Source organism: Mesoplodon densirostris, chromosome 5 (genome assembly GCF_025265405.1).
Source record: "Mesoplodon densirostris isolate mMesDen1 chromosome 5, mMesDen1 primary haplotype, whole genome shotgun sequence".
NCBI classification, from domain to species: domain Eukaryota; kingdom Metazoa; phylum Chordata; class Mammalia; order Artiodactyla; family Ziphiidae; genus Mesoplodon; species Mesoplodon densirostris.
The window spans coordinates 13,972,563-13,987,466 of record NC_082665.1 but is presented as its reverse complement, the minus strand read 5'-3'; the positions used below and the strand labels follow the sequence as shown (position 1 = coordinate 13,987,466).

Genomic DNA, 14,904 nt, shown 5'->3' with positions numbered 1-14,904 from the left:
GTAAAAGTCTCATCTGTTTGTGCCCCCCTGCATCTCAGGTAAAATACAAAAAATAGTGTTTTTTTTTCTTCAAGTGATAAATTTGGATCTCTTTCCAAGGAGTTTGGCATCTTTATAATTCTATGCAAAACTAGAACTTCCGAACACCGACATCGAGTAAGACCAGCCATAGACCTAAACAGAAGAGAAAAAAAAAAAGAAAAAAAAAAGGCTCATGGAAACATTATCTCCACCTTCTCCTCACACATTCTTAAAATACACAGATATTCTCAGACATTTAAGAGGGAAAGGAGTAAGAACACTGCAAGCTGTACAGTTGCTTTGTTTCCCCAACTAGGAGATGGCTCCTGGATTGGTTTCAGATAGAATCTTTTATTATTTTTTCATGTGCTACCCTTTAAACTAATCTGTAGTACATACTTAACTCCTGGGGTAATTTGCTTTCCAGTGCTATAAAATTTTTTGTTTTTTTTTAATTCTTTAGGCCCTGATTAATTGAGAATAAATAAAAGCCCTTGGTAATATAAGACTCTATATACCAAGGGTAATATATTACCCTTGGTAATACATAGAGAGAGGACTCAAGCTGATTTGGGATTCTTGAACAATTCTTTCCGATGTTGTTAGAAACGATAAAGTTGGGTGGCTACATGGCTTCAGAACAAAGTCAGCTGCCAAAACCGTGTGTGCAAGAGTGCGACTTAAAGGGAACATTCTCCCCCTCGCGAGTCCGGGAGGGGCGTGGAGTAGGGGTGGGGCAGGAGACGTATCTACAAGGACTGTCTCTACCGGGGCACGGGGCAGTCAGATCTCAGTGTTCAGCTTCCTGGAGGGGGCAAAGTCTTCACGCCTAACCCAAATGACCTCGTCGCTCGTGCTCTCCGGGCCTCCGTTGACGCCCGACAGGGCGGCTTGCTTCTTGAGCTGCGTCATGCGGGATGCGTGACTATCCAGGGCCTTCTGGCCTCTCTCCCGCTGACTGATGGAGGCGGCCTGAAGCCGCTCCTGCAGGTCTCGGTCCACCGCGGCGCCCTTCAGGGACTCACAGAACTCATCATCGTCACTGAGGATGTCTGTCTCCTTGACGTCATCCTGCTCTTCGTACTGAGTAAGGTCAAACTGTTCCTCTACCCAGCGGTCAGTGTCCCCGCCCCCAGGGGGCTGCTGGGACTCTTTCTCCGGGCTGCTAGCAGAGATGGCATCAGAATCAATGGTAAACCTGTTTCGGGCCAGTCGCCGCCTCCTCCTCCCAAGAGACTTGCTTGGGGCGGACACTGCGCACACACACAAAAATATAAAAATAAAACGCCCACATGCTTTACGTGCGATGCAAATCCAGAAAGCAAATACAAGAAAAGGAAAGGAAAGACTACACGATATGCATTCAGGACCTGGATGTCGTCTGGGGCTTAAAGTCCGGATTTCACCAGTCTGTCTTGGGGTCTTTACCTTGCACAGGTGTCTGGACTTGGAGGATGTTACAGCCAACGATGGAAGGGCAAGGGGAGGGCAGCTGGGGGCGGCATATGGGTGGGTTGTAGGTTATGGGGGAAAGGGGATTCAACTCCCTCTGAAATAATTTCTCTACCCTGTGCACCTGGGAGACAGGGAGTGCAGATTCTTGCTGCTGTCGAGTGCACCACTGATGTTGGGATTAATTAGTGCCCTCAGTTCCGACCATGGCCCATGTCACAGTGCTCTGGGAATCTCCCGGGGCTGTCCTAGAGTCATTTAGCTGGAATAAATCTTTAGTAAGGATGGGGGAGGCCTCCAGAGTTTCATTGTCTTTGTAGAAATCACCATGATATATCAAGGAGGGAAAAACACGGGTCCAAGTTATATTGCTTTCTGGAAAACTGAATGTAACATTTCTCGAGGATCTGCAGGTACCTTAAGGGCACAGCATTGTTTTTGGAGAAGCTACAGAAAGAGTGGGTCTCAGAGATATTAAGTCCTCTTTCTGACAAAGCCCCATGTGAAGTTGAGGCTAAAGCAAATGTGAGCCTTAGTCTCTCCTGTCTCTGTTTTGTGTATCCCCAATTTCTCTTCTACAAAGCAATTAAACTACCAGTGCCGGAGTGGAAGGAGAAATAAATAATACAACACCCAAGCAGCTGATTAACAAAGTGCTAGATAAAGTGACTAAGAGTTAAGAAGAACAAATCTTTGAATTCATTCTTTCACCCTATTGCCCTCTAGGAAGCCAGTATTTTTTAAAACAAACAAAAGACACCACCCAATCAAGCAAACAATCACACACACACACACACACACACACACACACACACACCAGACACATGGAAATGCTGCCACTTCTCCCTTGACATTGAAATGTACCATGGGCTTTCCAGTGGGAGGCAGGAGCCCAGACACCACTTAGGAGCTACTTTCCTGAAATCTAAGCCTGAAAAACCATTAAACTGCTTCAGTGCTGCTAGAAGGTGACTATTCACAATTACCGCCAAATGCAGCCTTGACTTCAAATACAGCAGGTACAAGGTCAGTGAGCTGGACAGTGGTCTAAACTGGCACCCGCTCTGACCATCCTCTGTCTCAGGTCCCTGTGCTTCCATCATCATTCCTGAGTGTTCTATCATCTTAAAGCATGGAGGAAATAGACACCACTCTCACTCAAGGAGGGGAATGAAAATCATTTCCAGGAAAAATGGAAAAAAGAAAGAATTAAAAAAACAAAACAAAACTACTACTACTACTACTACTACTACTATTACTCTACTGGAAAGAAGCAGAAATTACTGTTCAGTTTTGTCTCAGTACCACCAGAGAGGAGCCTGGCTTTCTCCAATCACTCTCTTAGAATTAACTCAATTCCAAATTGGGATATTGGAAATATTTGTCAAGGATGTGCAGGTTTAAGTATTTAGGAGTAAAGTATGCTAATGTCTATTCTAGAAATGTGTCAAAAGTAAGATGAGCAGATGGATGACAGATGAATAAATATGTGACAATGAAAACAAAAAATATTACAGACAGTAGGTATGAATGTATACAGTTCTTTCATTTGTTCTATATGCCTGAAAACTTTCGTAAGAAAATGTTGGAAAAACAAAAAAATGTGTAGTTAGGTTACTGGCAGACATAAAGTGCTTTTAGACTAAGGGAGACTGGCTATTTGCCTTTACTGAGCAAAAAGAGAAATAAACTAGCTGGGTATTCAGGACAATGCATAATGAAGCGTAAGAATAACCCAGCCAGCCTTACGGGATTCCAGGAGACAATCTTTGATTTGAGTATTTCCACTGTTCACTATTAAGACTGACTAGCTAGTGCTGGGCTGACTCACTCCCACACCATTTTTAAATCATCGAATTGGAAGATCCTGACGATAGTGAGGCGCTTCAAAAGCAGAGTGATAAATCAAGACTTTCTTAGCCAAAACTGAGCCATCAGGCAAAAAATCTTCCTACTAGCCAAAGCCAACAGGCTCTGACATCAAGGCTCTCTCTCTTGATATTCAAGATGATGGGGTAGGTTGTAGCAACTTTGTTTTCTTCCCAGAGGGATCTCAGCAGGAAAACTTCTGAATGTCCTACAGACTAAAAATGCTTAGTTCCAAAGTGAAGGCATCTCTGACTTTAGGTTCATCGATTAACAACAGAAACCTGACCGATGACAGGTGGGGTTTCCTGAGGTTGGCACACATATTCCTAATCCTAATTAAATATATGTGGCACAAGTAAAAGGAACAAACGAGACAATGCCAAGGTGAAATTCTCTGCTGTGAGCTCTAAAGGGATGAGAAAGCTTTTTACGTGAGGACTCCATGAGAAATTGTGGAGAGAGAAGTATGCAAGACACTGGTGAGCCCAGAAGAGTACTGGGGGTTCACTATACCAGGTTTTCAGTAAACACTTATCAACTGATTGGGGAATAGATATAAGATAACTAGCCCCTTAACATTAGTTAAATTAAGGTACTTAAAGAGTATAATACACTCTGTCAGGGTTACGTCTATGAAAACCTTCAACCATTCAGAGTACCATACGTGCCTCTTCAACACCATTGAGAAAAGGCGGAAAATCCTTTAGAAAAGAGATCAGAAGCCTTTCCGGCAAATGCAAAGGAAGCCTCTTTTATTGGAATCTTCCCTGCAAAATTCTGGACTGCCTCTTAAGAAAGGAGTGATAAAAAATGTTAATGTCTTGATGTCATTAATACCTAAGTGTTAGGAAAATATCTTTCTTCCTAGATAGACTTTAATGCCATTTACAGGGAGTCGTATTGATCTTTACTGCTTCAAGGTGGTAGAATAAGTCCTAAAAGAATATTTACCCTGGGACCACTTGAACTCCAGATTCCTCTTTTCTAATAGCAGCTCAAGGCTTCCCCAAATGAACAGGGAAGCTAAAAATAGTTGCAGGCCCAAGGTGAGGGTAAAAATCTGATGGGTCATCTGGTCTACCAAACATGGCCTCCTTACTGAGAACAGGCGTGGCTGTGTTTCTCGAGGAGAAAGCCACCATGTTCTCAGAATGGTGGGCTGTGACTTTGCTGAGACATCACACACTGCTTTTTGCTGGACAAAGCTGGCTGTCATGCAAAGCAGCAACTCTCATTCAGCAAGCGGGCTAAGACAGCCCCTCCAGAAAGAGAATGTGCTCACTTCCCAGCTTGGCAAATGAGAGGGGAGCTCACCAGCCAGAAGGAGGAGGACAGCAAAGGGAAAGCTTGAGGGAGGGCAAGAGGCTTAAACCGAGGGAGGGAGGCAAGGGCCGGGAACCTCACACCAGGGAAGAACGTACTCCAGCGTTAGCCCCCGCAAGGCCACGTCTAAGTCTTGCTCAATGAGGACGTCAGTTCTACAGTGGAGTGGGGATGACAGGGATCTTGAACGTCTGAATCCCCACAGTACCTGCCCTGCTCATGGCTGGCCTGGCCCCTTTCAGCGCACACAATCGTTTTCCTCCAAAAGGGACATATTGCTGGGACGAGGGAAGGCTTTCGGTCTTCAGGAGCTGTCTTCTATGCTTATCACGCAGGATGGAATGCACAGCCTTCAAGAAATCCTTTCTGCTCTCTGGGGAGCTATGAAAAGAAGATTTACACCTGTTAGGGAAACAGCACTTAACACAGGATGAAACTTCTGATGTTATCAGGGGCAGCCAAACAAATATCCCTGAGGACCAAAGGTTAAAGACTGAGGCCACGACTCCAATTTCACTGCCGAGCAGCAGTGTTTTCATCGCTGGAGATAAAGAACACGTATTCCTTTCCCTTTATGTTTTGTGATTCATCTCCTGCAGCCAATTTGGGACGGAGCAGCCCATAAATGAATAGATTGATGGAGAGATGGATTTTGCACCACAAAGTTGCCAGATTCTGCTCTTGGTACTTAAGGCAGAGCCTTTCATTATAAAATGTTTTACAGACAAAGGAACCACAAGATTCTTGCTGCTCTGCAGCGCACTTGGAAACTGATGTCCCAACATCCTGAGTTTCCTCTGAGTTGGATATCAATGCCTGTTAAATATCAACACCTTCCATGACACACTTCAACATGTACATATTAAAGTTACATTGTTAAGAACTGGAAAATCTTCCCAACTTCCAATTTGCACGATAAAAAAAAAGTGCTTCTTAGGTTATTTTTCTTGTTAAGTTCTTAATAGTTTTACCCAGGCAAGTTTTAGCTGGCATTCCTTATTAACAATGTATATGGCATCTCTACGGGCGGGCTCATTGGACCCTGTGGATTTATCAACAAAGTCACAAGCAGGGGCTTCCCTGGTGGCACAGTGGTTGGGAGTCCGCCTGCCAATGCAGGGGACACGGGTTCGTGCCCCGGTCCAGGAAGATCCCACATGCCACGGAGCAGCTGGGCCCGTGAGCCATGGCCGCTGAGCCTGCGTGTCCGGAGCCTGTGCTCCGCAACGGGAGAGGCCACAACAGTGAGAGGCCCACATACCGCAAAAAAAAAAAAAAAAAAAAAAGTCACAAGCAGATTAGCCTAAATAGACTGTAAAGATGGTGCTAAACCACATGTAGATTATCTGAAAAAAATTTCAATTCTAGTTCCAACAGCTTCCTGGGATCTGCATTTGTTGATCCCTGTCACCCAACACCCAACAAAGAGGCAATGAAGAAACACAAGACATGGGCTTTGAAGTCAAACCCACTGAGTTTGAACTCAGTATTCATTTGCTATAAGGTTTTAGCAAAGTACCCTCTGTGAGCCTTGGCACCCCATTTGTAAAATGGAATAACAGTACCTCAGTCTGACTAAGTGAAATCATGCATGTAAGGTGCTCAGCATAGTTCCTGCTTGGTAAATGTGCCTTCTTACTGTATCAGCAGCCACGTTATAAAATATTACTAACAACCATAAAATATTGATTCCGTTGAGTTTTTATTGTGTCTGTGGGCAACCCATAGTATACTACATACGGTGTGGGGTATTGGGTAAGTACTGAATAAATTACTAAGCACCTATGATAAAATTAAAGCATCATGGAGTACAGATCATATTTAAAGTCAAATGTATCAGAATGCTGGCTGTTGGCACCATCCAGCCTGGTGTCTTTAGGCCAAAAATAAGAGAGAGAGAGAGAATTGGCTACACTTGAGAAACGTACAGTTCTCAAATTCTTAATGACAGAGCCCAAAAAGGAGGAAGATGAGGAGGAGGAGAGGGGATGGTGACAGGAGGGAAAGAAGAAGTAAGTGGAAGCCCACATCATAAGTTCAGCTTCCCCTCCAGATCCGTAGGTGAACCTGAGTCACTTGAGCCAGCCTCCCTAGGTTGAAGTTTCCCTACACGACGAGGAATCCCAGCAACACTGCACACACCCTCACCTCCTCCTAGGTGACTCTCCATCTGCTGTACCTCAGAGATGTTACAGTATAAATGATGCACCCAAACACCAAAACATGAGACAACCATGTCCTTCTAACCCACCAAATGTACGTATAGGAAGAAAGCCCTTGTTGGAATGTCAAATATATAGGTGAAAATTCCGATTTCCTTTTAGAAAGATATTAACCAGGTTACTGTCTACATTCTGATAAAATTAGTTTAATTTATCCAATTACTGTTACTTGATAAGTGTTAAATACTTTCTCAAGTGCACAAGAGAAAGAATGTAGCTTCTAGGGAGGCACAGGCTGGTCTGCAGAACCCAGAGGGGTTGGGGACACCAAGCACTGTCACATCCCTTTCCTTCCGGGTGGCACCTCCCACACACTTCACGACTCCAGGCTCACCTGCAGCACAGGTGGAAGACCCTCTCTGGCCTCCCTTCAGACTCCGATTTTACGTGGACAATTTCACACACAGCATTTGCTTCTGCATCTAGAGAAATTAAAACAAGGATGAATGAGAGTATGTTTCAAAGAGATTTATTTGCATTTTTACAAAAGCATTTCCCATGCTTTGGTGTAGGATTAAATAGAGCAGAACCACATATGACCAAAGAAACTTCATTCCTATCCCGTGATCTCAAGAGACAAAATGATTGAGAACTTAATGGGCGTGAAGAAAAAGAATGCTTGGAAAATTACCAGTTGCTGAAATCTCCTTCTGGATGGTCTAAAAGGACAATCAGTCAATCATATTGATGGAAAAACTGACCCTTTTAGCTGCACAGCCCGTTTGGCTGAACTATTTTAATTAAGTGGTTAGTTGTTTTGGCAAGAGTTGGACTAGACAGAGCCCAAGATTCCAGTGCTGATTTCATCAGGCCAGTGATATAAAGAGGCAAGCCCCTGCCATCTGCAGCACAGCCTTCCCCCTGAGCGACTGGGACTAGTGCCCTGGACAAGCATGTCCTGGGAACGAATGGGGTTCCTCTTTCTCAGCCTGCCCACAGCACCCAACCTGAAGGAAGCCAGAATGGTACACTGAGAAAGAGAGAAACAGTTATATTTAGAAACAACTTCTAAGTCTTTCAGTGCCTGAATATCATATTATTTTGCCGGGTTATTCATTATTAGTGTTTATGAAAGAAACAATTCACTGCAGACCTCAAGACTGCACATTGTGAAGTCTCATCCTTACCTAATGGTTCAAAACCCTAGTTACAAACCCTCATCCTGCCCACATTATTTAACCAACCAGGACCCATATGCAGAGAGTTTCACGGGTTTTCCCAAACGAAGACGAAATCTAGAAATTTCCATCTTCTGATTCTCATATCCACTGGAATTTATTTCATAACAAGAGATGTGTTGGCTGGTCTTTGTAAGTCTATTAAAATAAACTTTTCTCTTGATTTTAAACTTGATTTGAATGAAAAACCGAGGGCGGGAACGGAATATCATCTTCACAAAGATGGCTTTGTTTTCCAAACTTAAATTCTTCATGTATTTAGTCCTCAATGAAGGCAAAATTCCTGGCTAAGGAGCCTTTGAGGTTTGTTATAAGCATACGCTTTCCTATTTATAAACCAGGCACAAGGAAACATATGAACTAGATAATTCACAATCTAAGACTGCAAAGTAAGACAGTGCTAGTGTTTAAGTGTCCAAACCTCAAAATATTATTATAGCTGTTTGTAGACCTATGATTTATAGGGGCCTGAAAATTCATGTGTAAATCAATTTTACAAATCAAATCAAAGCTAAAAAGGCACGAGGGTCCTCTGGGCCAGTAGGTTAGACAGAAACCTTCTTAAGGCAAATAATCATCCCCAATACATTTGCCAGACGTGGTTTCTGCATTTGAGTTTTCCTCCTGCAATGCATAACAACTGAGAAGGAAGTGGTATCTAGTTTAACTTGGGTGGATAACTGGAGGTTTCCCAAATACTGCAGGTTTTTCCTGCAGTATTCATGACACTGGACTAGGGAAGAGGTGGTTCTATAAGGATTAGAGCCAATTTTATGGCTCATGGAGGTGACAAGTGAAAATGGGGAGGAAATGAGTGACACCAACCGGACATGAAGAACTTATCGCTCATGCTAGATGCCAGAAACACAAAAGAGAAATACAGATCCACTGTGCACCTGCAGAGGTCCACTTCCATGGCCCCTCTTACAACCAGAAAGCTGTACCTGCTGTCCAAATGGGACGGGAATAGAGGGGTCCCGAGAGTTTCCACTTGACCCCAAAGCTGCTCCTTCTCGGGTGTGGCCGGGAGAACCACTGCTGATTGCTCCTCCATAAAACAGCCTCAAATTAAGCCCTGGATGGGGCCTCTGAGTCATAGCAATATTGCTATTCTTAGTCAATACCGTGCTGACATTCACTTCTCTTCTCATGCGCTAAAGCATCAACTAATCATCTTAGCAAGTACTTTCATCACTACCTAACAACTTGCTTCAAGGCTACTTGGGTCATAGAAAAAGAACTGACATTTCATGCTGATACAAAGATAAAGATTTGTAATGCTTCAGGAAGAAAGAATGTATTCAATGGCTTTTTTTGTGCTTTGGGTGGTCTTTTTGGGTCTCCCAGTTAAAAGGCAAGTGAGTTATTTACATGGGCTTTGTCTGCTGATGGTCACAAAGATTCTTCCCAGAAGTACAAGACTCATTGCTACTTAGATGTGAGTCCCTGTAATGTTATTAATATATATAACAGAATGAATAGAATTCCTTGGAACAGTATTAAAGGCACTACCTCCATTCACTTAGCTCATTCATTTAATAAACAGCTGGGTAAATAAGAGGCAATGGAGAGACTGAGGGAAAGGAGACTTAAGCACAGAAGAAAAAAGCTGGTAGGGTGGTTAGAACCAAGAGTGTGGATTCAGAAAAACAATTCATACATACACAGAAATATGTACCCAACCTGTTTCAGAGTTTACCTGCACTGGCCAAAGCTCGAACCTGCAACGCTTCGGTAGGAATCATGTGTCGAAATCGGAAGGGGTCCCAGTCCTCGTAAATTGAAAGCCTGTGAGATCCTACCTGCAGGAAGAGAAGGAACTAGGTGCATGAGAAGTCTGTGCTCAGCCCGGACCAGACCCGCACACACTTTCTAAACCAGTGATGCTGCAGACATAGAGAACAGACTTGTGGTTGCCAAGGGGGAGGGAGGGGGGGAGGGAAGGACTGCGAACTTGGGGATAGCAGATATAAACTATTATATAGAGAATGCGGAAACAACAAGGTCATACCGTAGAGCACAGGGAACTCTATTCAATATCCTGTGATAAACCATAATGGAATAGACTATAACAAAAGGAAAGTCTCCATGTGTATAACTGAGTCACTTTGCTGTACGGCAGAGACTGGCACAACACTATAAATCAACTATACTTCAATAAAATAGTAAAATTTTTTAAATATGTCATTAAAACAAATAAATAAATTGTTTTAATTAAAAAAAAAAAAAACAAGAAGAACAAAGCAGTGATGCTGGAACCCCGGGTCACTCCCCCATGTGTACTTTTGTTCACCCAGCAGCAAGCCAGAGGCCATGTGACAAATCTGCTGAGGGTGCGCAAATAACCTTGCTAACCAAAATCAGGCAAAAGAGAGACAAAGGAAGAAAGAGAAAAGGGATCCCAAAACAAGCACAGAGGGGCAGGAAGAACAGGGAATGGATAAAAATAGTATTAGGAAGGTAGTAGGTTCTGGCCATGGTAGGCCCAATAGCTATTTACTTTCATGCTCTAAACGTGAGTCTGCCTGCAGGAAGGCAGGATGGGCAATTTCCTTAAGTCCTCAGCAACACTTAAAAAAAAAATCGTAAAACACTCATGCCTGACAAAGGTGCAGAATTACAATTACGCAGATGCAACTGAGGAACAGATAGTAAGGGAGATACTTTGAAACTATGGGGTGAAATAAGAAGTCTTACAAGTTTCCTCTTCTGTTTGGAACCATCTTTATACACAAGGACCACAGCAGTTTTGAAGACTGGAAAAACATAAAATGAAGGCAGTTATGGCACATAAAGGGTTTGGTTTTCCCCTTCACTTCAACAATAACTTGTGGAAACAAACACTACCGTTATAAAGAGGACAGACAGTCCCCTTGAATCAGCTCCCATTCTACCCTCCACTCACTCAGCACATCTGAGAGACGCAAAAACCTGTTACGACAAAATTTTCCAGGTCCCAGATAAACAGAGAAAGCCTAAAGAGATGGAAATAAACCCTCCTGCCCCACTGGAAACTTTTGGGTAAAATATATTTTCATCATGGTATCAATTCAAGCTTAAAACTTCAGCTTATACACATTTAACAAAAATGTACGAGTTCAGCAGCTGAAGGAACAATACAAACATCACTAATAATAATGTTTAAGGTAATTTCTATTTATGCACATTAAGCTAATATTACACACACGCAGAGTGCTCCTAATTCAGGAAATGTAATTCATCTCTTTTGACCTCCATAAATAAGAATTAGTTTATGAAGTAGAATGCAATTTTACTTTTTCCAAACAGGATGAATCACAATAAACGATTTAGAAGCAGGGAGTATGTAGTTTTTTTCTTATATTCTTTGGGGGTGGGGGAAGATACAATGGAGTTATGCATAATCTTCCATAGAATTCCTTAAACAATGCCAAGCACGTTCAACACTCAGTGATTCTGACTCACCCCCCGGAGAGGAAAGAAGAATTGGTGTCCAGAACGACAAGGAAGGGTGACCCCAGCCCATCCTTGGCTCCCTGGATCCGGGTCTCCACCTCCCTTCACACTCTGACCCCAAGGCATAGCAAGGACCCCGTTAGTCACATGGCAGCTGGAGGGAGCACACCTGGTATACCAGACACACAATTACAGGGAATTCTCAGCGACAGGCTCCCCAGGCTCCCAGGCCCTCTGCAGACTAACCCAACGTGTCTGGTATATTTTTTATCATTTTTTATCCTACTGACCCATCAGGCTCCCTTTGTGTAAGACTGCAGGAAAAAGAGCTTTCGGGTACAAAGAAGCAGACCCCAGCCACTGGGTCTGAGCTGTCACAGAACCTGACTTCGTACAAATCCCAGAGGACAGACTGCGAGGTTCCCACTGACCCCAGGAGGCCACACCAGCTTTGCACGGAGGCTGCACAGTAGCACCCGAGGCGGCCCTTTGTCCTTACCATGAAGCCTTCAGAAATCACAGTGTCCAGGACAGCAGGGCCCTCTAAAACGGAGGGAGCGCCGCTGCAGGAGAGGGTGAGGTTGCCAGTGAACTTAGTCTCAGAAGACCCACCATCTCACCGGGACCAGAGCTCAATGAGGTCGTTGCCGTGACTCTTGGTCTGCCTCGGTTCACCTGGACCATCTAGGATCACAGCGGTCGGGCCGGAGTGGACCCCAGTCTGGGCTCTGAGCATTTCCACCCTGATCCCTCCCTGATCCGCAGCCGACTGTCACTCAGGTGACTCCAAGTGTTGCCCATCCCTTCAGACGTGGCCTTGATGTCCAAACACCTGGCTGCCCTGACCAGCCTAAATCACTCTCTCGATATCCCCAGAGGTGAACATCGAACACCCTTTAAGGCCGAAACCTAAACAAACTATTTCTTTCCTTCTTTTAAAGGTGGTGATCGTCAGCCCTGAGTACAAACTAGCCGTCCTGGGAGTAAAACATCAAGGTGCTGAGTGGGCAGCCGGTCAACTTTGTTTTCGGAAGAAAGCAGCACTATTTCCTGAGATCAGAGCAACGGAAACAAGACAACCACATTTTAACCCCAAAGCTGCCTGTTCAATGGTAATTAAGTTACTTCCCTCACAGCAATTCTTCCTTGTTTTAAAACACATTTCTAGGGCTTCCCTGGTGGCGCAGTGGTTGAGAGTCCACCTGCCGATGCAGGGGACGCGGGTTCATGCCCCAGTCTGGGAAGAGCCCACATGCCGCGGAGCGGCTGGGCCCATGAGCCGTGGCCGCTGAGCCTGCGCGTCCGGAGCCTGTGCTCCGCAACGGGAGAGGCCACAGCAGTGAGAGGCCCGCGTACCGCAAAAAAAAAACAAACGCCCCCCACCTCCACATTTCTAAGGCTCTGTTAGTTCTGCTTGCTACTTAAAAATCACACCGAAACTGCCAAACATGTCACCTTTTAAAGACTGGGGATCCGTAAATAAGCTCATTACGATGACGACAGCCTGCCTTGAGCCAAACATACACATTGCCCCCCAAACCTCAAAACTGGCATTTTCCTGAACCCTTTCTATCAGAGGTTGGCAAACTAGGGTCTGCCTCTTTCCGCACAACCTGTCAATACTAGTGCCCATTTGTTTACATACTGTCTACAGCTGCGTCTGGCTACTTATGGCCTCTTGGTCTGTGAAGCCTAAAATATTTACTATGTGGCCTTTTACAGAATAAGTTTGCCAACCTCCTACTTTGTCCCAAAGGATTTTCTTTTTCTAAATCTGTTTACTTCTAACTATAGGAAATATGTAAAATTCAGGAGACAGGCATGAAAAATCCCAATGTTCAACTCTGGAACGGTTCATCAATAGCCCAGCAACAGAAAGAGGGAGAAAGATGGTTTGGATCATTTCCTTCAGAATCCTACACCCCATAAATGACCTACTCAGAAGCATCAGAAAGCTCCTAGACCTCTCCAAGAAGAAACTGCCATATAAGAAATGCAACTGTTAATGATGGGAAAAACAAAACAAAGCAAAACAAATAGTATCCCTCCCCCTGCCAAAAATACCCACTGCTATCAAAAACCACCAGCATATCAAAATACCCCACTACTCCTCTGTATATCATATTTAGTCACATGTTTTTCCTTCACATTTATATGCTCCTTAATTATTATTATTATTTTTTTTTTGCGGTACGCGGGCCTCTCGCTGTTGTGGCCTCTTCCGTTGCGGAGCACAGGCTCCGGACGCGCAGGCTCAGTGGCCATGGCGCACGGGCCCAGCTGCTCCGTGGCATGTGGGATCTTCCCGGACCGGGGCAGGAACCCGTGTCCCCTGCATTGGCAGGCGGACTCTCAACCACTGTGCCACCAGGGAAGCCCTCCTTTATTATTTTTAATGAAATGGCATCAACAGCTACAGTGGCTCTTTGGAATCTTTAGGAATATCACTAAGGTTTTCAATGAAAGCTGAGTCATCTAATTAAGAAGTCCAATAAATCTTTGTATTAAATACTCTGATTTTAATATCACTAGGATGTTCCATTTGGGAATGCACTGTTCACATCGTAAAAGAAAAAAAGAGTTCAGTTAAAGAAGCAGTAAGCAGCAACACCCTCCCACTTCTGCCCCCAGAAAGATAAGGTAAGGAGGGAGAATGGAGATACTAGACTTCCTTTATACTATGTTCCTGGCCATGAATCTTCTAGTGGGAGGCTAGGAAAAGACACAACCTAAAACAAAAGCATGAACACTGATCACTGATCATGAATGATCGTTTTATACCCAGGAATAACACTGCATGCTGTACAAGCATTTACACACAGCAATGAGCCATTCTTCCTGAACATGTACAGTGCCCAGTGGACTAACCCATAGTTTTTCTCACTCAAAAAGCATTTTACGGGGCTTCCTTCCCTGGTGGTGCAGTGGTTGAGAGTCCGCCTGCCGATGCAGGGGACACGGGTTCGTGCCCCGGTCCGGGAAGATCCCACATGCCGTGGAGTGGCTGGGCCCATGAGCCATGGCCACTAAGCCTGCACGTCCGGAGCCTGTGCTCCACAACGGGAGGGGCCACAACAGTGAGAGGCCCGCGTACCGCAAAAAAAAAAAAGGCATTTTACAATACAACCACGTGAGATTTCTAATTGCAGCAACTGCATCCATCTGAACTGGCTTATTGGAAAATTAATCATTCACAAACATCACTACTTTTGCTGCTATTAGCCACGATGCGATTGAGAAGCACCTCGTAACTGATCAAGGCATCCAGTGATGCCACAACAAGTGAGGTGAGAGTCATGCCCTGAATCCTGGCATCACACAGAGCAACATAGAGTTGGGAAGAGAATAAAAGGACTGGGGAGCTCAGAAACAGAGATAGTTTTGTCTTGATTTTTCACTTGAGT

The 14,904-nt window shown here is 44.3% G+C and overlaps 1 protein-coding gene across 5 annotated transcripts in view; it reads right to left on the bottom strand.

Annotated features, from left to right (window-relative positions):
- Positions 1–804: 804 nt before the first annotated feature.
- Positions 805–14,904, bottom strand: part of TIAM1 (TIAM Rac1 associated GEF 1) — a 138,357-nt gene continuing 124,257 nt past the window's right edge. For all 5 annotated transcript variants that reach the window (XM_060099758.1, XM_060099760.1, XM_060099759.1 and 2 more), the window contains 5 exons: positions 10,763–10,821; positions 9,765–9,867; positions 7,222–7,309; positions 4,874–5,046; positions 805–1,274 (listed from right to left, as the gene is read on the bottom strand). In XM_060099758.1, coding sequence (XP_059955741.1) covers positions 805–1,274; positions 4,874–5,046; positions 7,222–7,309; positions 9,765–9,867; positions 10,763–10,821 — 893 coding nt within the window. The remainder of the gene's footprint in view (positions 1,275–4,873; positions 5,047–7,221; positions 7,310–9,764; positions 9,868–10,762; positions 10,822–14,904) is intronic.